The following is a 27471-nucleotide window of genomic DNA, read 5'->3' as shown; positions in this document are numbered from 1 at the left end:
CTGACAGAGGAAATGTTAGAAGCAACAAAGGCAGAGGGGAAACACAGCATCCAACATTGGCTAACCAATACTGACACCAAGTGGCTGAAAAGGGTAAAACGATTGCCAAGAAGAAATACTTCAGTCCCACTTCTTTTTAAAATGGTATAAACCAACAGAAAAACATAGAGGATCTTCATGATTTTCATTTAATATTAAAATATTTACATGTTATTAGCTTATACCCAATAGCCTCACACTATAACCCATACAAACATTAAAACTATTGCTTCATGAGGAATTATTTTTTTCTTGATGACACTCATGTTTTACATTCGTAATGGTTACAGTTTACAGTTCATTTCATGTGTTTTGTGCTTGACTTTGGGAGGAAGCTGAGGAAACAACAAATGACAACATACAAAGAGGCCAGGTCCCTGGGCATAAACAAAGCAGTCATGCTAATTTCAAGCATGATCAGTGCATGGTGGTTTTTAACTGCTCTGCTACCTCACTGGCCCGGCAGCACGAATAAGACTGAGCATGTGTGGAGTGTTTTTTTTTGTTGTTGTTGTTTTTCCAAGCCAAAATTTTCTAAAAGAAACTAGATTTGAAGTGGAGGAGAACCCCCCCAACCACCCTCACACACAGTTATTGGTGTTTTAATCTAACATGTCAGACAACAATTCTTTGCAGTATTCTTCGAAGCTGAACTCCTCAACAGTGAAAGACACGTCCTTCCACTTCTTGGCAGTCACCCTGCCGTCAGGGGTGTCCATAGCAAAGTTTTTGATGGCCATATTGGGGAGTATGGCAACCTTCTTGTACTTCACCTCGTATCCCCAATTCTGCAAATTGACATAAAGAACAGTGAGAATCCAACAGGAGCACCGACCTCAGCTCAACCGGTAGATGTTTATCACAGGGTCCACTGTACCTTGTTGCAGTTTCCGTTATTACAGCTGATTATGCGCCCAGGCTCCCAATCCTCAAAACTCTTCCCAATGTCCACCTGCTCACCAAATTTGTAGTGGTTCCTTAGAACAAAGATAAGTCATAATTAGAGCAGTAAATGTGTTTTAATTTGGCCTCAGTTTACTTCTGCATTAACTCCTAAAGGAAACTCAATTACAGGTCAACTCACTTAAATTCAGGATTGACGTTGATGTAGTGCGTATTGTCAATTAGCTTGATGTCACTGCCAGTGGCCACAACCTTAAAACAGTTGCGACACAAGAGCTTGATATTGGACGCAAGGTAGCGGCTCTTCTTTTCTGTCTTTTTCTTCTCTTCAATTTTACTGGAAATGACCGCCCGTGTTTGAAGCTCAGTTATCTGCAGACAAACAAGAAGACATGTTGTTGTCAGAGACACAGAGCAGTGAGAGCTAGGGGTTGGGACGAGCAGAGCACCCTCACCTTGACAGAAAAGTCTCGGGAACTCAGCCTCTGAATGTGAGCAATGGCTTTTCCTGTGAGATCCTCCAGATGTTCATTGATAAGCTCCCTGCGGACTTCCCGTCCCCCTGCCTGGGCGACCACTGAGTACTGGCTGTCTCTTGCTCGGGCACGCCCACTGGCCTGCTGCTGAGCAATCTCGTTTGTAAGGAGTCCATAGCGTACCACGAGGTTGCATTCAGAAATGTCGAGGCCTTCTTCAGCAACACTGGTGGAGATCAGGAGGTTGAGAGAACCTTCGCGGAATCTGCGGATTGTGTCCGCCTGCTCGTTCTACAAGAAATACATGCAAATACAAGCCTGTAAAGTCTCAGAATAGGTACAAATATCTATAAGTATGTAAACAACTTAAATCTTTTGGATGAATAGTTTATGCCACCACACCTGTGTCATGTAAGTGATGCCATTGCCAGCCCCAGTGAGGATGGCTGCCCTGATCCCAGCTGCCTTCAAGGCACTATTACTTGAGACCCATTCTTTTAGGCAGTGGGTGCTTTTACGGGTTTTAGAGAAGAGGATTCCTCTTGATTGGACATCTGGACCAAACTGTCTCAGCAGAGTGCTCTCGAGTTGGGCCATGTTTGGGTTCTCAAAGTCAGAGTTTGAAGCAAGATTCATCAACTCTACTTGATTTTCTGTGTAACAAAGACGGAGACGGTTATGTTTGCTCATAAGTTTGCTCTGAAAGTAACGCAGCAAAACATGCAAAGCCACGTAACAATCAAATTTCAGAATGCCCACCTTCAAAAAGCCCCAACAAGAAGTAGTCAGTTCCATCGATGGCCGTGGCATTCTTTGTGATGTAGAATTGTTCTAGGGTGCGGTAAGCATCCATCATTCGCAAGGTGTCATTGATGAGCAAGGCGTCATTGTACTGTCTGAGGTGGAGTGCACACTGCGCTAGCAGCCTGTTGTCCTCTCCTACCCCTGGTCCAAGAGACAAACAAATGATGTCAACAGAAAATAACATGTGATCACCTTCATTCTGTCCCAGTCACACAGGCATAACCGGTTTATGAAATAAGACAGTTCTCACCTCGCCTCTCTAGAATCACCACATCTGCCTCATATTCCTGGGTGCCACACTCCCTGAGTTTAACGTCTGGAGGGAGGTTCATGTACTCTTGGATCAGCTTCATCATCCACTTCAGATGATCACCAAATGGATCCTTTCATAAATACACAGGATAAGATGTTACAATCCCTTGTGCCATGATCTGGGGCAAAACACATTTTGAAGCCTAGTCCAATTGAAAAGCCAACCAGCAGGCTAGCAGTGAGCTACCAACAAGCAACTAAGAAGAAGACACCAACTAACTAGCCTAGCAAACAGCAGCAGGTAAGAAGTGATGGGACATGCAACTACACTACAACCATCTTAGTACACCTCTCCCTCTGCCTAAGAATGAAAGTAAAACACTAAAAGCCACCAGCTAACTAGACTAGCCAACAGAAAAGAAAAAGGAAAAACTACGAGAAATTTTAGGTATCTTAGCAATATGGTTACAGACAACTAAAGCATCCACATAAGACTTTGTTCAACATTCTCGTCTCAGAAATTGATATTATCAAGTCATTTTTTCAGTCATTTTTTTATCTCTTTTATTATTTTTATTATTATTATTGTATTTATAGCTGTTTTTTTCTCATCTTTCATGTCATGCTTTGTGAAATTGTTATCCTGCTAAAATGCATTAGTAAGATGGTGAACACCATGTTAGCATTGCGGGTATGTTATCATACAATTAAGCTCATAGTGTTGCAGGGGTAAGTAAAGACTAGCATGGCAGTTAACTACTTGTCTTGTGTAATTATGGCTTTCAGATTACTTCAGATTACTTTATGTTTATTGAATAGCTCAAATGAAAGTTAGTGCATACTATTCGCATCTGCAATTCACTTACCTTAGGTCTTTTCTCCACAATGTCGAATCTCTTGACAGGTCTTGGTACCTTCTGCTTCAGTTCGGGTTCATAGGTTTTAGCTGAAACGATGGCTGAGTCCAAGTTGGCGCAAATCTGAAAGGGAGAGAAGCACAATGATGAAGAGGAGTCAGAGACTTGTGGGAGTCCATATCAGTGCCACGTTATTTAAAAGGTGAACCCGGACCTGTAGTACATGCTCCACAGCCTTGTCCAGTGTCTTTGACCCCCCTGTCCCCGGTGAAGCAGTGAGACCCAGGATCTGTGGCAGTGGTCGTTCTCTTTTCAACTTCTTCTCCACATAGACTCTCATTATTTTGTTGTAGACCGACTCCTTGTGGGTGTGATGACACTCGTCGATTATCAGTAGAGTAATGTCTACAAGGAACAATGAATACGCTTAGGGCAAATTCCCCACACCGTCACAGCGTCGCAGTATAATTAGGTATGTTTCAGCTCACTCTTACTGACCTGAGAGCTCAGCATGTTTTGATTCCTCCGTGTCAGTCAGAGCATTGTACAGGATCTGTGCTGTGCAGATGACCACATCTGAGTTCTGCATCACTAACCCAAAGAAATCCTTCTCATTACTTTCTCCGCTGACAGGTGAAATTCTGTTGCGATCACCCAGGTGAGGACCAAACTCCTTTTTGTAATGCTGGTCAACAAGGTGAACCTACAGTATAGAATGCACCAAAAACATAGTATTTAATCACTTTGAGCCACAGCACTGTTAAAATGACCATTTTTCCTTTGAACATGATCGAAGTCATTCTCTACTTTTTATCCAGTCAGCTCTGTGCCCTGCTTACCTTGTTTACAAGTACTACCACCTTAGCATTTGCCTTGGTCTCCAGGTGTTTTTTGGCTACATACACAGCAGCTCGGGTCTTTCCACCTCCTGTCGGCAGCCAAATAATGATGTTTTCTCCTGTAAGAGCCCTTTCGACCACTTCTTCCTGGTATGAGTACAGTTCAATATCCGCCATCCTGATATTTCCTCCTGTACAACAATACACCAGCGTTACATACAACTGTCATACCGTGTGGGAGAAATGCGCATAAAACAACATAATGACACTGCATTAATGAACGAGGCCAAAAACACTAGCTAGCTCAGGGTGAAGCAAGCCACTTAGTTTCATCTGATTATAAGAAAATCCGGCTTCAACTCACCAGTGTGTGGCGTTTTCAACTTCTTCTTCTCCCCACTGACTGCCTGCTGCAGGCTGTGGGCTTTTAAAACCTGTTACGGTCAGCTGTGTGACGAGAAAACTGGAAAATGAAACCCTAGGCTGTTTGACTCACAATGGCGGCCCTAGTGAAGGAGTCTCTGGAGGAACGACCGCTGCACTTCGTTATGCAGCGACAGATGAAACCCGAGCTACACTGATGTCACTCAGATGGTTTTGCTTTTTTGTTATAATCATTTTATATATAAAATGTACATATGCATACATGTGTATATCTTATGGTTGTCTCTTTTCTTTTTTTGCTCCACTTGCATCTAAAACGTTTTGAGTTATTGAGTACATGTGTTCTTAAGGTGCCTTCTCTTCCTCATTACGTCAGGAAAGCGAAACTAAGCAGCCTGTTACTGCATGTTATGACCTCCGTTGCAAGTCACTGTTTTCCAGGACTATTGTAAGATTAAAAAAAGACATCAATGGCATGAACACACACACACCGATCAGGTATCAACATTATGACAATCTACCTGATATCGTGAATAAAGGTCTCTCTTGTGCTGTGGTATAATTTTAAAGCCTGTGATGTGCTAAGAAGAAAAACGAAACGCAATGCAAGGATATGATTATAATGTGTTTTATGACATCATGAGCATTAACCAGAAATATGTTGATGTAGTACTGTGAAAAAACACAGAATGAAGTATGTCTCATGTATACCTCACAAGGGCACGTGTGATGTAGTGTAAAGGCACATATTATGTTAAAGATAGTTACATTTATTGCACTTGGAAAAATTCAGTGTTCATCATAAACTTTTTTTTTTTTTTTAATAAACTTAAAAGAGGATTAAGAAGTAAACCAGGATGGCCAGAAAGGCAGTACAGAGGCGTAACTAGATGATACAGAAAAACAAGATCACGAGGTTCACGAGGCTTGAAGCCCCTGATGAAGATTTCTAATGTAACTGGTGAATGTAAAGGGCTAGTGTAGAGGTGTGAACCTGGTACAGAGGCAGTTAAGAATCTGTGTCCTGTGGTGTCTGGCAACAGGATGTTGTTAGTGGGCTTTGGGTCGTATGGGTTGAGGGGAGGGGCCTCTGTGGATCATCCCACAAATACTTGATCAGTTGGGGATCTAGTGAATTTAGTGACCTTGTGCTGTTCTTCATGTTTTGTTTCAAGTTGTTCCTAAGCCATCCGTGTGTGTATGTGTGTCAGGCTGCATGCTGCTGGGAATGACTTCTGCTGTCAAGGAGCGTCACTGCTATGGGGTGGGGGTGTCTGGTCTGGTCTAGGTGGGTGCTACGTGTCTAAGTAACATCCACACGAATATTAACCTATTCTAACAGGACTCAACAGTCATGTGGTTTTAGGTGGAGTGTTAAACCCTGTTACGAGGAATAGCTTGATACGGAGAAACGAAAGTGAAAGCTGTGTCAACAGAAGGGCCCTACTGAGGGAGGCTCTGGATGGACGACAGAAAATCTCCCCTCTGTGTCACAGATAGCAAATACAGAAAGTCTCACAAACCACAAGGACCCCAGCAATGGTTTATGGTATATATGCATGTCTGATGCATGTCTTATCTACATGTGTGTGTTGTAACTAAAGAAGGAGAAGTGTTGGACTGCAAGTTTTGAATACACCACATCTTAAGCCAGCCTTGTTTGTTTTTTTCCTTGTCACGAGAAAAATGAAGCCACACACACATTTGCACTGCCATCTCTGTGAGGACACAATATATTCCCTCACCACCTCAGCTAAGTACCTTACCTCGAAACCAAGTCTTAACGGAAAAAGTGAAGACCGCCCAAAAGGTCAGGTCTCTGATGTTTTGGGAGTGGTCCTCAGACGGATGGCTGTACAGGAGCACACACAAAATAACAAAAAACAATAGAGCTTTTTGAACACAAAAATATTTAGCTACACACACACACACACACACACACACAATTTGATCCACTCTTAAAGGCACAAACATTTCTCAGTTACTTAATAACTCATGATATAAGGTGTGATCACGTATCAACGGGCCTGAATAAAGGTCGTCATGACAGCATCCCAGATTCAGTCCTTCACATAATGGGGGTGCAACTTAATATTAGCGCAGACATTTTTCAGGGAACTTTCTCTAAACATATACCCTTATTTTTGGGGATGGGGATTGATGTGTGCATTTCACAACCTGCATTTCACAACCTGCATTTCAGGGCGTATAAAACCACAAACAAACTTAACTTTAACAAATTAGATCATAAGAAGTCTGGGAATTAAAGACAGAATGTTTCATCGTTTTATTAATCTGCTGCCGCTCATGTTCCACATCAAACTCACAAGGTTACCTGGAAAGTCCCCTTTTACTGTCGTTATTCATTTATGAAGAGAGCTGAAATTAAGTGACTCATGTTCATACCTGTCTGTTCGTCACTTTTAATTAAGAGTTTCACAACCGCTTTCAGTTACCTGCTTGGAAATCACCAAATTTAAAAACAGTTTATAAAAAACAAACACTTTATTGTCATGAGTACAGTATTACAGTTACAGTAGATGGTATTTATACCATAACTCGACATCAACCATCCTCAAACACGCTGGAAGGTTCACTCAGACTGACCTTTTAAGAAAATCCGAAATGCAGCATAGGTAGATTGACGGTGAACTACGTAATTGACAACCCTGAATAATGCAACACGGACATCACTTCACCAATGCAACGCTTGTCGTTGGTTCAAGTACAAAATAAACAGACATTCACACGCGAGCACACAAACAGAAAATGTCAACAACCAGGCTCAACCAGCATTCGACAGTTACTTCCCAGAAAAAAGTGGATGCGTCTCAGGAAGCACTTTGTTTGACACTGTTGAACAAATAAAATGTTCAATGAAATTTTGTTTTTACAATGTTTCTAACATTGTAAAAAAAAAAAAAAAAAACCTGCGAAAAACAGTGACCAGAGTTGGATGTTTGCGTTTTCTTTATGTTAACTGTCTGCCATGCATTAACCACCATAGCCTGTGATAAATAAACCAAAGTCATCTTTCCATGGGCTGCTGAGTCTTCTCCCCCCATTAATGTTTGTCTTCTATCCAGTAAACATGGAGTCGCCCCAAGATGTGTGGGTACACAAAACATTAGACCCTTTAGCATATGTGTGGAGGTGACTACATCTACAATGACACCTGACAGCATGGTAAAAGCTATACTACGCGTGACCTCATAGTTGAATAAAACCCTGCCAGTGGAATGGTGCATAAACAGCATGTGTTAACTTCCATGTATAATTAAGTAGCGATTACGTTGTTAACTCAGAAACATTGTCCTCTTGAAGATAGCGCTTTGCCAAATTAGTTTGTTTGCTGGAGAGATTCGTTGTACAATCCATCACTGATAGAGCAGACTTTTAGTGTTGATTTATCTGTAATGTCGTTTTCATAATTACTCATTTGTTCGAGGTAAAGAATATGGAATATGAACCCAAAAAATAATTGCCTATTTTTTTCCTAACCAACGCGTAAAAGAAGATATTCAACGATGATCCGTATATGCTGTTAAGAATAACCAATAAGTGTTGACAGCCTGCAAACATTTCCACCTCATAAACCAGTTGCACACTTGTATTCATTTGTCACTAAATGTCTGGTTAAATCGTTTCAGTACTACTGAGAAAAGTACTGCTCATCTTTCCTCATCAAATGTTCTTTCGCCTCTCAAGAACATTTACTGTCATACCCGTGAAAATGGCTGAGCTGTTCAAGTGTCTGTCAGTAACGGAAGGCAACGTGGCTTTAGGTCCCGAGGTCCATTTTCTGTTCTAAGCTTGACAAAACTGGAATGAACAAGTGTCATTGAATGTGACAAACCCAGGTCAATTGCACTAGAAGTAACGGTTGAAAGAATAGCATCGTTATAACTTCAGAGCTGTAACTTTGGTACACTTAATGAAACGTCGTGTATATGCAGATTGTTCACCCACTGCCAGCACTGGAAAGGTAGTATGTCAGAGGATAACGAAGCGGATGCTAATTTGACTCTTGATATTTCCAAATCCTCACCCCCACTCTTTAATGTGTTGTAATCCAAGAATTATTTTGTAAAATTTGCCTTGTACATACCCTTTTATTAACTCAGATATGACAACTGCTAGCAATATTTTCCTTGTCATCTGCTTTATCTTGGCGTTTGGCAGCAGTGTGGGTTGCTCCTTGTCAGATCAGTGAATATTTCTGCTTTTGGGTTCATTTCTCAATCAGGCCTCCGTCTTTCAATTTGAAGTAAAAGAACTTCTCCAAGGTGTTGGCACACTTGCAGTACTCGCTGTCCGGAGGGTTGTACTCACGACAGTTGGTGATGATTCGCTGCAGGTCAGCAATAAAAAGCTTCTTGGTTACATAGTATCTGTTCTTGAGTCTCTCTGTCATGGTCTTCAAGTCTTTGGGGTAAAAACAAGAAAAGAACGATCAACTTGTGAACTTATGAATTATTTTTGCACGATACAAGCAAAAATACTAAGGAAGATAATACTGCATCACAGGGATGCTCGCTCACCGATGGGAAAGCGGATGATTTCGTAGTAATCTGGTGCTTCAGATTTCTTCACAGGCTCCATAAAGGGCCAGGCGTCAGGATGAGTCTGTTAAAGAGACAGATCGGTCCTAGTTAGTCGAAGCCAAGGGTTGGCAACCCGCGGCTCCAGAGCTGCATGTGGCTTTTTTGTCGTTCTCTGTGGTAAGCAGTACTGAACAAGGACACCAATCAAAGTCGTTCAATTCTTTATGCTGACTGTCTCAGAATAGCGGCAACTATTCACTCAATAATGAACGAACAAGAGCTACACAACAACTGAATGACATAGAATGCCACAACACTCACACTCATGGTTGTAACATCAACCAAAAACACTGATTTCCCACAGTGCATTGCAACACATATACTCCTTGCTATCGAGTATTTAATTCAAATATATAATTTTTTAGTTCTTTAGTTTTTAAAATATAATTCTAAATTTGAGTACATGGTGATCTTGTAACATTAAAATAAAATGTGTTTAATTTTTTGTTGCTCAAAATATACGTCACAACTGCTGACGTGCGACACTTGCCGGCAGGTCCAGCCCGCTATTTACTGAACTTTTCGACCGGAGGTAAGCCAGCCATGGATAAATCCCTGTTATGTATGCATAAATACAATTTTGTTTTCTCTGTAGCAGTTCTTTCATTTCATAAATGCAACACACTATAGTTTTTTTATGCACAGCATAGTGGTACAAAACTATGTATGCAGTGGGTTTTGTAGCTCCCAGTGTTTTTTTTTCTGTGGGAAAAGGGTCCAAATGGCTCTTCGAGTGTTGAAGGTTGCTGACCCCTGGTCTAAGCTCTCGTTCTTCTCCAGTAGTGACTATGTTTGTGTGCACCAGTCTGATGTCAACAGGTGACCCTCACCTTTATCTGGGCCAGGAGGTTCTTCAGCATGTTGTACAACACATCAGGGTCCTTCACCTCTTTTCTACAAAACAGAGAAATGACAAATAAGTTACACATTGACTGCACTGGTACTTCATGAACTGTAGAATAAAAATAACTGGTTGTTGTCATTATAATAGTACCACACCTATAAAACAACACTACAACTACACTTGCTGTGAGTATTAATGTTAGTTGATGCAGTTGAAGTTGGTCTTCTCAGTGCAATAGTACTACTAAAAGGAAAATAAAAACAACTACTATTAGTAGTACTATAAAATCAATTAGTCCAAAAACAGCAACCAAATAAGTAGTAGTAGTAGTGGTCAAAGTACTAGTTGAAGGAGCAATAGTAGTTGCAGTATTAGTAAGATTTTTTATCAGTTGTAGTGTTGACTTTTGACTTTAGTTAATTATTTTGGTTAACTGCTTCAGTCAAACTTGACTGTGCAGATGAACACATCAACGTACAAATAAAATAACGAAAAACATTACCCTTTGTCTTTACTACTGGGTTTCCAGCCCGTCTCTCCTAGAAGGAACCAGAGATTTTTAAGTAATAAGATAATCACTTTCATTCATTTTTCTCAACGTGCATAACCCAAACACTCACTTATCCCCGGTATGCTCTCCACTGGGATCTGTCGCACTCCCTCTTTGAAGCAGGTGAGACCTGGGTAAACTTTCCTGATCTGGCTCTGCTTCCTCTCAATCAGCTTCTTAATGATCTGTTAAGACATTTTCACATTTATGCCAATTCAAAATAATAAGTCAACAACAGCCTTAATGAGAGCACATCACAGCCCAACGTACCTCCTTCTGCCTTTTAATGATATGAGAGAGTTCGGTGTACGGGATTCTAGGGTTCAGCTCGCACTCCATGAGGGTTGCACCCTCGTAGTCTTTGATGTATCCCAGGTATCGACTCTTCGGCACTTTTATGTCTTTGGAAAAGCCCTGCCAGGGAAGAAAATTAATTACTGAAAGGACAAAGAGGAGGGGGAGGTCAGAATAAAGGCATAAGTCACGTCTGCAGTACCTGCTTCTTGAAGTAGCCGATGGCATACTCGTCAGCATAAGTGAGGAAATAAAGGATGTTGTGTTTGATGTGGTACTCCTTGAGGTGGTTCATCAGATGGGTGCCATAGCCCTAACATTAAAGGCGAAAAGAAGAAAATCAAATTTATGACAAAAGAATCACACTGAAAATATAGTACGATAGTTAGACAGATAGATACTTTCAAATAGTCTGTGGGATGTGATGGTGTGCATATTTTTTAAATAGGGATGTCCAATATTGACTTTAGGCCGATATCCGATATTGTCCAAATTCTTAATTTCCGATTCCAATATCAGCTGATGTGGTATACCGATATATGCAGGCGTTTTTTTTTTCACCCAGACTAATTGTAGGTAGCAAGCTACCTGTTAGCCACACTAGCTACACTCTGTTGTTGTTCTGGCTCCGGGTGCGGTTTGATAAGGTCATCAATCGCGCGCCGGTAAATGTCTCAGGACCCCACAAGCAGCAGCAGCAGGAGTGCACAGCAGCACAACCTAGGCATTATGCTATCTGTTTTCATTATCTGTGGTAAAACAGATAACGATATGAACAGATATTACAAAAATAGGCTAATATTGGTCGATATTAACGGTTGGCCAATATTATTGGTTGGCCAATATTATCGGACATCCCTATTTTTAAAGGTATAATTAAGTAATTAATGAGATAACTGTTCACAGAGTATTTACCTTAACTTGCTCATTGGATGTGACGGCACAGAAGACAATCTCCGTGAAGCCCTGAGTAGGAAACATCCTAAAACAGATGCCTCCGATGACGCGGCCATCTTTGATGAGGGCTAGGGTTTTGTGCTTCCTGTGAAAAATAGAGACGTTAGAATAGCAGGCAGGAATCCGATGGCAGGACATGTAATGTGAGGGCATCCACTTACGGGTCAAACACCAGTCGTGTGATGTACTCTTTGGGCATGCGAGGTAACTGATGAGAAAAAACGTTCTGCAGGCCGACCAGCCACATCAGGATCTTTTTGTTGGACTTCTGGGAAAGCGAGTTTCCGATGACATGGAACTCTATGATGCCTCGTCTCTCTTCCAGCCTGGCAGTCTCATCTCGGGCAGCATTTGGCGTCAGCAGGTTGGTCTAGCAATATAAACCATGACCGGAGATTAAATAAACTATGTAACAATGTAACTAGATTCAACAAACTGCCATGTCCACTAGAGCAAAAGCAACAAAATACAATAAAGAACTTACACGTGAGACTAGAAAGTAGAAGGACTGAAACCTATATGGAGCTGATGATCTGAGCAGAGATTAGTTTCTACTCATTTCTATAAGTTTTTATGTAACCAAAAAAAAAAAATTATTCCCTATTTTCGAGGTCACAGCTTTATCAGTCAGACGTTTTCCATTCTTAAAGTGATATGAAAGTGTTACTAGGTGTGGCTTAATAACATTTATATAATGAGTTTTAGAAACACAGACATGAGACTGATACTTAAACATAAGTCATGTTAAAGGGAAAGGGTGCATGTCTGATTGGGACTTTGTTAACTGACCTCTGGTCCAAGCATAGCAGCAGGGTCAGTGATTGTCATCATGACTTCATTGACCAGCTCCATAGGTATGTCTCCCATCACGCGGATCCTCTTGGCATCCTCAAGGGTCAACGCCTCGGGAAGTTTACGCTTTTCTCCTGAACAAACAAGCCTTTCTTAGATCATCTACCATTTTCTGATTAATCATTCATCACATTTATATTTACGTAGCTTTACGGTGGGGAATTAAAGCAGAAGTGCAGCGCTAACAGACCTGTGACGACCTCCCCACTTCCAGGATCCATGCTGCCCAGAGAGGAGCTGCTGCTCAGACACTTGGTCAGAGCAGGAGAGCCAGACACCGTAGCAGGACTGAGCACTGCAATGACAGACACCAGTTTACATTTCCTTACACATGCAACAAGAACTATGACAACATCTAATATCATATTTTTACATATATATTTTACAGCCTGATGTTTTCTTTACTAGTTTGTTTCCTATCCATTCAAATGTATTCTAAAAAGGACTTCAGCTTTATTTTACAGAGACTGAGATGTTTAAATTCAGTCAATTCCTGTTTAAGAAAACGATGTATGTGATGTGATCTTACCCCATCTGGTCATATCACATTAAAGCAATAATGTCCTGTACACCTGCCTCACCTGTTGGATGCCCAAGCTGTGTGCCATCTGAGGCAGGCATGGTGAAGTCAGCTTCCCATATGGGTGAATTCTCACCATAGATCTCCTCCTCCAGCATAGACAAGAACCTAATGACAAAAATGTAAAGACAGCAGAATCAAAAAGAGCTCACAAAGATTAACATGGGGACTTCCATACAACAAGAGAAGAGCCCAAAGTACTTAAGTACACCAATGCAACACAACAGACACAACAGACATTTGTCCATGAGAATCTGGCCTTACTTGGGAAAGTGTGTGAGAATAAGTGTGCGTTTCTCTGGAAGCAGTTTATCCTTCTCCACCCTGAACTTCTCCAGGAGCTGCCGACGGGTAACGGTGAAGATGGACTTGAGCAAGTTCCGGCCAAACACATGCGTGGTTTCATAGCGCGGTAAGCTGTCGTTACTCTGTGGGACATGGCAGTAGCACAACCACCTGGCAGCCACAAGGAAAAACACTGTTACCATGTGGACTGATTTCAGAATTCATCACAAAAATTTAACAAGTAAACACATACGCCTGCTTTCTTTAACACGGTATGCACACACCTGGTGTAGTCCACTTTGTATGCGGTCCCATCATCTTTCTGTGTACGCTGGCGATACTGCGTTGGTGTCTCAAGCTTCCAGTAATTCAGACACAAAAGGAACATCTTTGACAGTTCAAACATGGTCTGCCTTTCCTTTGGTGCAAGGTGGCTGAACTTATACTGAACAAAGTTCAAAACCCCCTTTGGAATAAAAACAAAGACAGGATACGTGAAGAATTCCAAGTGTCCTTCCCACAAATGGTGTACAGTGCTAAAGCCTGAGGATGTTAAGGAGGTTTCTAGGTTTATGTTCACCTGCTCGATGTTGGGCTTTTCAAAAGGTGGACTTCCGAGGGATCCTTCTACCACTGGCTGGCTCATCTGTAGGATGCATTTCCTCAGCAGCTAAGGGAAGACAAGGAGAAAAGATCAATATATATATATTTTTTTTCAGTTAATTAGTTTTAGATAAATGATGTGCACCGTTATTATGGAGACTCCTGAGTAGTAGTTGATCTATTATGCCTGTTACACTACAAGACATATGTAAGATACAATTTGACCCACCTTGAAAAGATAGAAGTAGACCTGTTTGGTATCAGTGTCTTCCTCTTTGTGGACAGACATGAAAAGATTCTCCACATCAACCACCATCCCCAGCAGCCTGTTAATCTCATCCTCAGACACGTTCTCCAGATGGGACACATGATCAGCTGCAAAGAAGGCAAGACGATTAAACAAAAATATATATGGTCGAAGGCCTCTGGACACAGGACCATAATGTGGGCGGTTAGTTTGTACCCAGAGCATGTCCACAGCTGCGGCAGGGCTCGGTCAGGCTGGCTGCTTGCTGTTGCAGATCCATACGTGTGGCTGATGGAGGATTCGGGTTTTTCCATCCATTGCACTTGCATGTGTCACTCGCCTGAAAAATGAACAGAATAGCACTTACAATGAGACTTAAACACTAACTCGGCCACTATTTTTGTTCGTCTGTGGACGACTAATGAGTTAAGCTAGCTGATAATAAATGCATCTTCACAGATTTAATGTTAGTTCCGCGACAATACGTGAGACTACCATGCTAGCTAGCTATAAAAGTTAACAATTACATTTGGGTACGCCGCTACGTGTGTGTGTGTTTCTGTTTATATACAATAATGATAACACTACCCCGAGGAGTGCTTTGTTGTGAACTTTGGCTAGCTATGCTAGCTACCTTGCATGCGGAGAATACGCCAAGTTTCTCAAGCTTTTTCGCCCGTGGGAAAGCCCGGACTTGGGCTTTCTTCTGGCTTGCGCGTTGTTGCTGACTAAGTCCTGGTCTGGCTGGGTCACTATTTCCCGACCCCGACCCTGTCCCAGCAGTACTGGACCCCGCTGACCCAGCGGACTGGGCTTGGAGAAGCCGGGGTTGCAAGGCCTGCGCCGCCGGGTCCGACATATCCAGGCTGCTCAAGACTTCCTCCACTCCCGGTTAGCTCATATGCTGCTGCCTTCAAGGACCGTCAGCAAAATTGGATTTATGAGTAACGTTGTAAAAATGGAAGTGGACATGATATTTTCTAGTTAACAAATTAAACATATCTGTTTCAACAGGCATAAAACACACCCAAAGATCAAATCAGGCGATTTGACAGCGTACACCAATATTTAACTATCGATTATCGATTGCAAAAACAGAAGTTGGCCACAGTGAAAGGGATATGGTTGATTTTGAGCGTAATCATTCATATATATATATCAATTAATTGTAGGCACAGTAAATACATACACGTCTCTAATATTATTTCTGCCTCAGTGCGGTAGTGTTTGATATATTATACAGTCGATGGATGTCCCCCAGTGGTCATGCTACACGTTGGACTATTTTGAAAGGATTCACCGGAAATTCACACATTCGGTATAACTTTATGGGAGGATTAGTGGTCGCCATGACAACAGTTATTCTAGTCAGCGCAGTCTCTAATGGCGAGGTTGTAAAGGCTGTAATTTAAAAGTTTGACATGGAAATATACGAAGGAGGACCATGTTGAACTACAGGTTGTTGTTACGTTGCATGCATTTGGAATCATGCGTGCGTGTTAGCCTCTACTGGCCACAGAGCGGAGCTGCAATACTAGACGGTAGTAAATTTCCACGTCAGTGCGTAGCAAAGACTGTATGGAAGCACTTCCTGTTACCACTTTCAAACTAAAGTATTAATTTAAAAGTGTAGGACAGCTCAGTTTATTTGACAGAGATAATTACGTTAGGGGTATTTATTTCCATTCCCTACAACTGAAGAAGTTACTCGGGTGAGTGGAGAAATGTCCAATTGCCTTTTTCAAAATGTTTAGATTTCAAATTTTGTTTAAAAATAAACAAAACCTCACCAACTCATGGATTCTAAATCGTCCTGCAGTGACTTTTATTACAAAATACAAGTCCCTCTTAAAAGTTCCAGTCTGCAACTTGTAAAACTCTATGCAACTTATTCAGATTATGTTACATTTCTATTAAATTCATACATTTACATCATTTTCATTCGGATCTCTCTCTTAATATTTCCTGCATGTTTTGGACGTGCCCATGTGCTGACAATAGCTCAGTCTCGGTTCGTATCATAGACCGTACACAGTCTGTATACTTTTTCACGCAGAGTTGCTGGGCAATTGTAAAATATAGCTTTCCGAGTAACTCAACCCGAGCATTATTTATAAAGCACCTTTAAGACGACAGCAGTCGATCAAGGTGCTGTACAGAAGAGAGCACAGGATATATACAAAGATTTTTAATAATTATTAATAAGCCAGCTCGAAAGGATCTAATAAAAGAAAAAAAAAAACATGGAAATCTCAAAGCCAGCTTTTGATAGGTTACAGTCAATACCATTCAGTGAGACTGATACTGGCTCTGGATTTCAACAGTTACTCAGACATAAGGTTTAACTTTACAGCGTTCATAACTCATATTTAATCTGTAGTTGTTGTGGAAAGATAAAACAGGCACACAAATAGATACCTTCCCCTTGTTTATTCGTAAAATTACATGTTCCTTCTACCTCCTTCTTCCACGACCCCACCCTGTCCTCCTAGCTATCCCCCCCAACAGCAGTGCCTGCTGTAAATGCTTTGTTGTGCTAGTTGTTGACGCCGTTGACAGGATGACAACAGTTGAAATAGATCCCTCCCAGATATGAGCGGTAAAAATAAAGAGAGAACAGAAAAAGAAAGATGAGGACAGCATCGCAATTCACAAAAATGATGAGACAGAACCAGTGCATTTAATACCATAGATCTCCAGAAGAAAAAAAATTAAGACATTAAAAAAAAAAAAAAAAAAAAAGAAAAAGAAAGAAAAAAAAACATCACAACATAATTAAGGTTGACAAAACATCATGTAGAGATCGGGAAGATATCGTTTTGACAATAACTACTGATTGATTATAAACTTGAAAAGTCTTACAAATACAGCAATATGTTTTCAATACACAGTGGTGATTTTGGTCGAGAAAACAAACCTTGCTTCATGTATTTGCCAATTTACACTGATGATTCAAAGACGTTACATTAATGCTAAAATTACGTGTGGGTGACAATGTTAATAAAGTACTATTTACCATATATTGTTTGATAACATAGACGGATGATTGTAAAACCTGAAAGTCCAGGCTTTAAAATCGTACTGACCAGCATACGTCAAAAGAAGCTGAAATAATGATAGTGATAATAATGTGATAATTCAACCTACACAGCTCTATCAAGAAGGAAATATCTGTCCATCCCTGATCTCCTGGTAGAAACCTTCGCTCTTCATCTTTTCCAGGAGGAGGACCAGGAACAAGACAGAAAAGTGAAGGACGCTGCATGCACCTGGATTTCAGCTTTAACAGTGTCGTAAGACCATGATGGAAAAAACCTCAGAAATTCGCGGTGCACGGGAAAGCGAGGGGTAAAAGAAAGAACAGGGTCAATCAGCCTGTCACATTCCTTCTTGTTGCATTAATCATTTTTTTCTCTACACAAACACAGAAACAAAACTGAGCAACATGGCCCTGTTTAGTGCCATTGGTAATGACAGAATTTTTTATTTCCTTCTTCCATGAATGGGGCTTTTTTTTTTTTCCCCTAAGGTGACGTCAAGTGTCCATCATCAATAGAGAGGTCATGGATTGGCAAAGTCCTGGGGTTAAAACACGATTCTGTAAATAAGCCTGTCGGTTGATTTGTTGGTCGGTTCGTCAGCTGGAACCATCAGTGGGGTCTGGCAGTTTACTGGCCAGTGGACTCGTTTGCCAAACAGTTAATTGGTGCTGTGTTGCTCGTAGGGTGGTTGGTCCGACCGTGGTTTGGTATCGACCAAAAAGGGACATTGTTTGACAGCTGGATAATATCTGGTCTGGTTGATCGAAGCTGTAGATTGGTTGGATCAGCGGACTCATCGCGTTTAATTAGTTCCCTGCCCCACAGCACTGGCCAGTTCTGCCCTGCGGCGCAGCTTCCTGCAGGTCCACGCCGGGTCTGGGTCGTCCACCAGCGCCTGCTCCACCCTGCGGTTCGTTCTTCGGAAGCTTCTTGGCTGTTCAGGGGTATAAATATGGGGTAAAGTCATTAGTCTTAATCTGTAGATCGTTTTAACAATTCATAGGTTTGCCATAATGTCATACAAAATTAAAATATTACTCTAGCTGAAAAATTACTAGAACCAAAATGGTGAACAGAAATCAACAGAAAATATTTCAAATGTCAATGTTTTGATGATGTTCAGCAAAAATGGGAAATATTTTCTTATTCTAATTTCAGAAATGTGAGTAAACAGGATGTCTCATTAGAAGGGTTAGAAATGTTAATTGACACTTGCAGATCTGCCTGATAGCTAAATGAGTGTGTGTTATTTCTGAGCAACACTCACCTATAGCCATAAAGATCTCATTGACATTCATAGCGGTCTTGGCTGAGGTCTCCATGAAGAGCAAACTGTTGTCATCTGCATATGCTTGTGCTTCCTAAAGAATGACATACATAGAAAAGATCTATAGGGTTTCTTTGAGAAAAGTAAGCTTCAGTAAACAACCGTGAAAGTTCCTCTTTACCTGGAAGTCTACAGCTCTCTTGTTGGCCAGGTCTGCTTTGTTCCCTGCCAGTGCAATAACAATATTTGGGCTGGCTTGTCGCTGGAGCTCCTTCACCCAGTTCTTTGCACGTGTGAATGTGTCCTTTTGAGACGAAAAAAAAAATGTTTTTAAAAATGCAACGTGCGCAATCATAAGACACAACGCTTTAAAACTGTGACGTAAGGTTAAAATAGAACATTTGACTGTAAAAAAGCGAAAGAGCAAAGGTCTGCAGCTGTTTCTCGGATTTAACAATCATCAACCCAGGTAGACAAAGATTAGACAACAAATGACATAAGACTTTTGGCTGCCCTGGATGAAGCTTAGTCACGCTTCATGAAACTCACTGTGTTGGTGATATCGTAGACCACAATAGCAGCCTGGGCTCCTCTGTAGTACATGGGCGCCAAGCTGTGATATCTCTCCTGTCCTGCGGTGTCCCAGATCTCAAACTTTACCGTTGTGTCATCCAAACATACCGTCTGTGTGAGGAAGGCAGCTGAAAAACACAGAAACTATATGTGGTAACCCGAGGTGGTGTAAAGAAAGAAGAAAACTGGCTTGTTTTCTGCGGGGTGGGAGAAAAGTATTAAGTTGAGTTTGCACCGCTGAAAACAACGGATAGACACACAATACGACAGCTATCAGGTGTACATTAAGCGAAGCACCTCGCACAATCAGCTGTCACATGACAGAAGAAACAGCATTCCCTGGCATAGCACATACTTTAAAGCTTTGTAATCTTTGACCAGGCATGCAGCTGACCGCAAGTTCAGTCGAATATAAAAAGTGCTGACTCGATTTAAGTCTTTGGTGGGTGTAAGCACTGCACATCCTGTCCCTGCATCCTAAAGCTGCATTACTCATGAGCAGCCTGATAAAGGAAACTATGGTTCAACACAAAAAAGGAAAGTGACAGAAAATGAGGAGAAAGACAGTATCTTCACCAAAGCAGTGGCAATAGCAAAGAAACACAAGTAATAGCTATGTACATATAGATATATACAGTTAAAGGCCTGAGTCATATGTATGCGAGTCGTGTAAATACAAACTGAGTGGATTACACTGGACAAGTATAATCCCACGGATGGACAAGATATACAGCTGTAGGTAAGAGAAGCTTTCTACAAAACAACAATGTTCTCTTTTGTCTGGAGTATATTTTTGTGGCTGAGGACACCTTTGTAGTGTTACAATGATTCATTTATAATGTAAGTATGTATGTATGTATGTATGTATGTATGCATTATTATCAAAAAGTTAGTTTTTGTCCTTTTCCCCTTTTTCATTTTTGACTAGTATTATTTTCAATTAATTTAAGTTTTTACACCATTATCATTTCTTTCCTCATTAGCTAACAGATTTATCTTCATTTACTTACAAGTGTGTGCTAAACCCACAATGTAGACAGAGGCAGCACACTGCCTTATTTAGCAATGAAAGGCAAGATTAACAGTGTTGAGGAAATATGATGCCAGGGGGAAAAACTGAAATTAGTTGCCTTGTCTGAAGTCAGCAGTTCCAGAGGAAACCTGATGTTTTCTCAGCTGGTGTGAGCGTTAACACTTCACGCTTCGGGATGAATCTCCCATAATGTGAAGAAACCAGAAAAGGCTGCCTCTCCACATTGAAAATCTCTAATATTTCTGCTTTAAAACTAAACAAAGCTCTTTGGATCGGCCTCACTGATCAGGAGGAGGTTCCAGGAAATCCCCATTGTTGTGACAATTCCGCCTCGCTAATCTCACAACCTCAATGCCAACTAATTGGTATTTACAAAAGACATGACGTGAAGTCAGTTTATGTTGATTTTCAGTTTTGAAAATGTTAAAAAAAATGGCTTTTCATTTAGAAAAAAACAAACATGTGTGTCTGCTATGTGTGAGGAGATTGCTCGTGTGGGTCAGGTGATCGGCTGCAGAGAACTTGTTATACCACTTCTTTCTCTGCTCTGAGGACAAAAAGCTAAAAATCTGCAAGTAAATAGTTCTTATGCGCAGGCGAGAGCGAGTTCTTCACAAATAGGATGAGTGATTCTTTTTTGTGCCGCTTAGGTGTGAGAATTCAATTTTAATCGTGTCATTTACTGAGGTCTATAAATATGTATATATATATATGTATGTATATATATATATATATATATGTATATATATATATATATATGTATATATATATATATATATACATATATATATATATATATGTATATATATATATATATATGTATATATATATATATATATACATATATATATATATATATATATATATGTGTATATATATATATATATATATATATATATATGTATATATATATATGTATATATATATATATATATATATATATATATATATATATTATTATGTGTGTGTATATATATATATTATAATATATATATATATATATATATATATATATATATATATATATATATATATATATATATATATATATATATATACATATATATATATATATATATATATATATATATATATATATATATATATATGACATACATACATGTGCCCCATGCCACATGTAGTTATATTTCAGAGAACTACAGAGAACAGAGACCAGACTGGAAATGAAAGAAGAAGCTCACCTCCGATGGTGCTCTCTTGGTATTCATGGAACTGGCCTTTGACGAAGCGCAGCACCAGGCTGGATTTACCCACTGCCGATTCTCCCAGCAGCACTAGCTTAAACTGACAGATTTTATTGCTTGCTGCAGTGCCGTTGGTCCGTGCTGGTCCACCTCGCCCTGCCATGTTGCAGTGTTGAAAATTGGGAAGCAGAAAGAAGGCGCTGGGGAACGAGGGTGGATGTTTGACTTTAGGCTTTCGCTTAGTGGATCTGGGCTAGAAGGAGGTGCGTTCAGGTCGGGCAGGTAGTAGTGCCGGAGGAAGAAGAGGCCTCACCAGTGGGAGCTGGAAAACACAACATATATTCGGTTAGGCTCTACTACAAAGAGAAAACAGGCATTTTATTTTAACAACCGCAACATCCTGTCAATCAAAACCAAGCAAGGTGTTGCAAAGAGAAATGAATTCCTCAATCCACTGCCAACAGAAAGGAAGAATCAAATGTAAAAGGTATCAGGAGTTTTAGCCCAAAATGATCCCACAATTCAAGCTGTAACTCGACCAAAACTAGCATTAAACTGATCCTGGAATTAAAGAGTTTATGATTTAACCTTGTTTAGTATAAACAATCTCTGGTGGGAGACACATAGCGTCTTCTTTGAAACTCGTTGCTCTGACTCGCTCTCAGAGGTTGGCCTGACTGCATGTTAAAGTAATGCAACACACCTCATAGCAATTATTTAAATATAGCAGCACATGTACATTTTCTCTAGTGATTCATCTTGTAACCAATGTGCAGCCACAGTGTGACACTAATGAACTTAGCGTTAAAATCCTTTGACGTTGTTTCCACGTTGCGACACTAAAAATAGATAAAGTCAGTATTAATCATTTACCACCATGTCAAAAATAAAATATTTTGACAACAGTCACATCCAGAACTAATGCTGTTAATTAAATGTGAACCCGTAATACTAAAACGTAGTGTTAAAACCATAAGAAGATACCAACAGTTTGTAGTAGTCAGTTCGCTCTGGTAGGAGTATCTGAAACCTTGCGTGATGTTTCTTTTTTTTCTTTTCTTGTTTTTTTTTAACTAGGGTGATACACATGAGGTCAGCCAGCTTCTGCTTGGTCAAAGGACAGGAAACACAACTCAGCTCAAAGCAGGAAGTGAAGATTGCAGAAGACATTTTAGTGCTGAGCACATTAAAACCAGGGATAGAGTCAGCTTCGGTAAAGGGACGACTTTCTGCAGAAACATAACGAATACTTGAGGCATGCAGGAACTTAAACTATTACTACGAGAGAAGAAGAATGAGAAGTGGGGTTAAGCCATCGGTGCAGATAGTTGGCTTTACTTGGCCTTTTCCTTCTCTTGCTGCTGAGCTGCACTTTGCACGCAATCTCTAACATGTGACTGGAAGACCACGGCTTTGACCACGAAATATTCAGGATTTATTCGTATATCAGTCATGCAACACACATTCATTATATTAACTAATTTCTGTGTAACACTGTGTTTTGTGGATGTGTTATAATTAAAGACTTACACACTGTCCAACAGCAACTTCCTGCCACATCTGATTTGTCTTGATACAGTTTAAGTTGCATAAAAGTTCACCTGTACCGTCTACAGCAGACATCGTTGGCAGCGCACTAAAGGCCATGTTGGACTATCTAACTAGCACACAAGCACTCTCCTCAGGCTTATAAGAGAAGAGGAAATCCTTCACAGCCAGGCACATTTGGAGACAGAATAAAGGCACTCTTTTCACTTGATCAAACAGTCTGTCGCATTTGATCGCAAGCAGCAGAGCAAGGCCCACACCTGTTAACTTGGAGGAATCAAAATGGCTCAGGAAACTGGATAGAAAAATAACTCCGGCCTGGGAAAGTTGTTGTTATGCAGCACGGTTATTTTACGTTGTATACAACTTTCTATTTTGGAAAGCACAAGTTTCTTTTTCCTTTTCTTTAGAAGCGTCATGCGTTAGCTTGTGTGTTAATGTCTATTTTTATCTTCGTAGTCTGCCTATTAAAGCACAATATGTACTATTTTTTGTGTATTTTGTTATTGCACTAACCACAACAACGAATCCCTTGTACGTGCGAACATCTACCTACATCTAACAAACAGAATTCGGATTGTGATTTGTTCTGGACTGTAGATCAAATTCTACGCACAACCCCCCTGACTGACGGTGTCGCAACAAGTGAGTGCCACAACAGGAACACAGATGCCAATGTGCAGAATGTAAAAGGGAGAAACAACCGACTGGCTTGCCATCAGAGAGTTTTTCCTTTCACTGAGACAGACCTTCACACATCTTAAGCAGCCACCGACTGATGCTTTGATGGCATCCCCAACGGGCAGTGAAACCTCTACAGGGAAGTGGGTCAGAGAGAGAGACAGAGAGAGAGAGAGAGACGGCAGGACATGGGTCAGAGAAAGGGGAGGAGAAAAGGCAGGAAGAGGGAGAGCCTGTGAAATATTCATTGTGGCCTCCTGTATGCTCTGCTGCCAGCATGACATCCAAGCACTTAGCAGGGACTGCACTGCATTGAACACATACAGTTTAAGAATTAAATTCTTTTATGGTTCAGTTTCTTGACACCGCTGAAATACGCACTCGGTGGCAATAACAGTGCATCGACATCTACTGACGACGCATTCTCCAAAAACCTGAACTCGGGTCACACATTCCATTTAAGTAGCGGTCGAACAACGTGGCATCACTGTTCTAGTCTCAAGAAAGCAAGCAGGGACTTGTGCTATTCAATTCGTTTAAAGGGTGGGGTCCTGGAAGAACTGGTGGTATCTGATATGAGGAGCTGCATTATCATTATTCCTAAGTGTGCCGTGCCAAACGTTAACCTCCTGTGCATGTAGCAAATTTCAACATACGCACAAACCACACATTACTGACATTCTGCCTAAAAACAACCCAGATGCAAAAGCAGAACAACCCCTGAGAGCTCAAATGAAACAGGAAATGCTCTTTATCCAAGGTAGGTGGTGTTTGTACAGCTTAAGCTGCTAATAAAGAATGTCTTTGGCATTTTAGATGGGAAAGTGGTGACATAACACAGGACAAGCAAACAGGACACTCATCACTAGCAAATTGCAAGGCCAATAGGAAATCACTGGCACTTCCTTTTCTCGTGACCGTGTGTGTGAGACGCTCAGTGAACAAAACCAAGAATCATAGTTGGCCAGAGACCGAACCACCACTGTGTGAAATTGTAGTGAAAATGTCACCACTAACCATTGGCATTAACACCAACAAATTAAAACATAACTGCACAAAAGATGTCCATTAGTTACCAAGTCATATAAGATAATACCTGTACTGGTATCCGTGGGCAGGTGCTCCCGTGTCTCAACGTTATCTTTTAAAGTGCAAAATGAACTCCTGCAAATTCTTCCCTTTTAAACGAATATTCAACACTGATTATTTAAATTTAGCTCTCAAGAAAATAAAGTGCATGTAAAATGGCCTAATCCTAGTTGTCAGTTCCATTGTTGCTACCTACAAACCCAGAAAACAGTGAAATGTTGCCTTGATTTTTGTTTCGTCGGGACCGGTATGACAAGATGGGTGGCCACTTGGAAGCCACCACACGAACAAGGTCCACACGCCATAAACATAACGAGAGATCAAGAAATTAACCATAAACCCATTTCCGTCTCAAAGGTCCAGGCTTATTAAGCCATAAACAGGAGCCGTGAGGATACATGCACATGAACAGACACTGTCTAAAGTAAGGAGGCACACGTGCAGATGCACAACAACCTTGTGTTGAGGTGAAGAAGACACAAACGCTGTCAGCAAAGTTGACATTTTTATGACGAGATGGCCCTGAGAAAGAAACGATGAAGCACATTCACTACCGCATGAAAATGCCTATACTGCTGACTTAAAACGAATACGTGGATACATTTAAGAAACTGTAACCGACATTAAGGTTATAACAACATTCAAGACAGATATTAGCTGTCAGACCAACATCTGCCTCAGTGAAAACAAGCCTCTGATGAATCTGTGACTCGATTACATAAATGGACAAGTGATTATTCAATATTTAACTAGGCACTAATGTAGGTTTCCAATGTTTCTCTGACAATATAAGGTGTGTATTACTACACTTAAAGTGCTATTAAGCTGGGACTAATACGTTCATAAAAAATTACGTCTGCTTAGATTTAGCTGAATGCTAATAAACAGTGGACAGTTGTTGACAGACCTTAAAAATAATCGATCAAACAAGCTATTAAACCGTGCACGTACATTGACTTAAGGTTTGTTAGCTTTTCCAATCAGCCGCTATCACTGGTGACAAACCGTGTTACGTTTAAACCAAAAGAAAAAACAACACAGAGACAGCTCAATGTCTAAATGCAGAGTATTCACTAGTGTTAGTGTAAACTGACAACAAAAAAACAATGCAGGGTCTCGAAAGGGAAACTCGACTTCTGATAGCATTAGCTATGTTAGCAACTATAGCCAAGAGTCGCAAACGTCGTTAGACAACTTTCCATTTCTCGGCCCCTCGGCGTCAGCTGTTTGACATTTGAGAAACTCGGGGACTCGTTACTGCCAACTTCTGTCATTAAACGACGTCACATGCCTCCCGGCACTATCTGTGCGCCGGCTTTGTGGACATTTGATGAATATGTGCTGTCCCGCGGCTAGAAGCTCGTAGCTGCTCTCGCTGCTGTCTGATGGACATTGAGGCTGAGTCCGGACTCGTCTGATCGGTTGAGCAACATTCGACAGAGGAGCTCAAACCCGGGTAAACAGCTTGTCCTCGAAATGCCCAATACGCGCCCGGTGTTCTCCTTAACCCACACGTTTCATAATTTCGAGTTGTCCGACTTACATTACTTTTTCTTCTTTCGCTGCTCTCATCGGCGGCGGCTGTCTTCTTCTTCTTCTTGGGCTCTGGCCTTCCCTTCCGGTTAGCGATTTTTCCGGGAACCTCCCACTTTTTTGTCAGTGGCTGACTGACCAATGACGAGAGCAGTCTGCACAACACACCACTTTCTCCCCCTCACAGCGTTTTTCAAGGCGTCACACTAATCGTGTTCGGTTCAGATTCACAAATATTAGAGCCATGTGTTGGATTTAATTAGCTTTAATTAGCTATCAGAATAGCCTAATCGCTGACCTCGCTTAGACTATATTTAAAATGACATATATGAATACCTTTATCTTTAAAATAAACGTGACTGAATCTTCTTTCAACCAGCTTCTATACACAGATCTACATATTTATATATCTTTAACAGTTTTTAGTTCTGTTTTTTATGTCTTCCAGTTCCTTCTCTGTAGAAGCCATTTCTCAGTACATGCAGAGTTGCAGCTTGTGTTCGTTTTACTCGCTTAGTTGCTGCAGGGATTCAATTCCACATTTACATGGTGTTCACATGGGTCTTCTTTGCAGCCAGACTACAGGGCTAATGAACGAGCACACACATCCAAAGAAAGAAGAGGAAATGAAGGATGGATCCATAACTCACAACAGTGAATTTAATGCGGGGGAGGCTAAAGCAGAGACATTCTGACTGGGCTTTGTGCGCAGTAGCTGTGACGGTTCCTCGTCATGTGAAATAGATCGGCCAGAACTAATTAGTGGAGATTGTGGAATCCACAAATCCTGTGTAAATGTTGGATTAGATTAAACTTCTCTCAAAGTTCAACCAAGAAACTGTAATAACTGCAAATAAAATATATTAACTGTGACAACATGGCCCCTTTGGTTGTTTTTACAAATGATATGCAACTACTACTGAGTTCATCAGATTTAAAACATGTCCCTTAATGCACCACTCAGTTTGCCATTAAATGCACATGGATTATTTTCTGCAGGCCTACTGTGTATGCAATGTATTAACTCTTTAAAGCACATGTTCATGTCATCAAAGACTATTTATAATGTCTTGAGCCCTTCCTAACGTCAGTACACTGAAACAAAAACTGGGTCTTGTTGTTAAGTTAAAT

The 27471-nt window shown here is 40.8% G+C and overlaps 3 protein-coding genes across 3 annotated transcripts; all 3 read right to left on the bottom strand.

The window, feature by feature from the left end:
• Positions 1-167: 167 nt before the first annotated feature.
• Positions 168-5593, bottom strand: dhx58 (DEXH (Asp-Glu-X-His) box polypeptide 58). The gene is made up of 12 exons (XM_047571735.1): positions 4535-5593; positions 4171-4361; positions 3830-4034; positions 3546-3736; positions 3341-3454; positions 2473-2605; positions 2178-2363; positions 1821-2071; positions 1398-1709; positions 1124-1314; positions 917-1016; positions 168-827 (listed from the first exon to the last, which is right to left on the bottom strand). Exons 2-12 carry the CDS (start codon positions 4345-4347, stop codon positions 642-644), a joined length of 2046 nt encoding a protein of 681 aa, XP_047427691.1. The 5' UTR covers positions 4348-4361; positions 4535-5593; the 3' UTR covers positions 168-641.
• A 1447-nt stretch (positions 5594-7040) lies between these two features.
• Positions 7041-15260, bottom strand: kat2a (K(lysine) acetyltransferase 2A). Its single transcript, XM_047571734.1, has 18 exons — positions 15005-15260; positions 14587-14710; positions 14353-14498; positions 14101-14190; positions 13805-13986; positions 13500-13691; positions 13237-13343; positions 12846-12950; positions 12593-12729; positions 11965-12173; positions 11762-11888; positions 11049-11159; positions 10823-10966; positions 10623-10737; positions 10505-10541; positions 9989-10052; positions 9096-9180; positions 7041-8979 (listed from the first exon to the last, which is right to left on the bottom strand). The coding sequence occupies exons 1-18, from the start codon at positions 15227-15229 to the stop codon at positions 8786-8788; spliced, it is 2394 nt and encodes a 797-aa protein (XP_047427690.1). The 5' UTR covers positions 15230-15260; the 3' UTR covers positions 7041-8785.
• Positions 15261-16785: 1525 nt separating this feature from the next.
• rab5c (RAB5C, member RAS oncogene family) lies at positions 16786-26467 on the bottom strand. Its single transcript, XM_047571657.1, has 6 exons — positions 26351-26467; positions 21487-21811; positions 19228-19379; positions 18860-18982; positions 18679-18772; positions 16786-18345 (listed from the first exon to the last, which is right to left on the bottom strand). The coding sequence occupies exons 2-6, from the start codon at positions 21650-21652 to the stop codon at positions 18218-18220; spliced, it is 663 nt and encodes a 220-aa protein (XP_047427613.1). The 5' UTR covers positions 21653-21811; positions 26351-26467; the 3' UTR covers positions 16786-18217.
• Between the last annotated feature and the right edge of the window lie 1004 nt (positions 26468-27471).

Source organism: Mugil cephalus, chromosome 20, assembly GCF_022458985.1.
Source record: "Mugil cephalus isolate CIBA_MC_2020 chromosome 20, CIBA_Mcephalus_1.1, whole genome shotgun sequence".
Lineage (NCBI taxonomy): Eukaryota > Metazoa > Chordata > Actinopteri > Mugiliformes > Mugilidae > Mugil > Mugil cephalus.
Note: the sequence above shows the minus strand (reverse complement) of the source record. Positions and strands in the feature narration are given on the sequence as shown.

Excerpts from the sequence above, each read along its gene's own strand:
- dhx58 (XM_047571735.1), bottom strand. The coding sequence starts at position 4,347 with ATGGCGGATATTGAACTGTACTCATACCAGGAAGAAGTGGTCGAAAGG. Across the intron at positions 2,072-2,177 it reads CTTGTTGGGGCTTTTTGAAG|AAAATCAAGTAGAGTTGATG; the intron begins GTGGGCATTCTG and ends TTTGTTACACAG. Across the intron at positions 1,710-1,820 it reads GCATCACTTACATGACACAG|AACGAGCAGGCGGACACAAT; the intron begins GTGTGGTGGCAT and ends TATTTCTTGTAG.
- kat2a (XM_047571734.1), bottom strand. The coding sequence starts at position 15,229 with ATGTCGGACCCGGCGGCGCAGGCCTTGCAACCCCGGCTTCTCCAAGCC. Across the intron at positions 13,344-13,499 it reads ATTCTCACACACTTTCCCAA|GTTCTTGTCTATGCTGGAGG; the intron begins GTAAGGCCAGAT and ends TTTTGTCATTAG. Across the intron at positions 10,053-10,504 it reads CCCAGTAGTAAAGACAAAGG|AAAAGAGGTGAAGGACCCTG; the intron begins GTAATGTTTTTC and ends TCTGTTTTGTAG.
- rab5c (XM_047571657.1), bottom strand. The coding sequence starts at position 21,652 with ATGGCAGGGCGAGGTGGACCAGCACGGACCAACGGCACTGCAGCAAGC. Across the intron at positions 18,983-19,227 it reads TCTACGATATCACCAACACA|GACACATTCACACGTGCAAA; the intron begins GTGAGTTTCATG and ends TCGTCTCAAAAG. Across the intron at positions 18,346-18,678 it reads TGAGATCTTTATGGCTATAG|CCAAGAAGCTTCCGAAGAAC; the intron begins GTGAGTGTTGCT and ends ACCCCTGAACAG.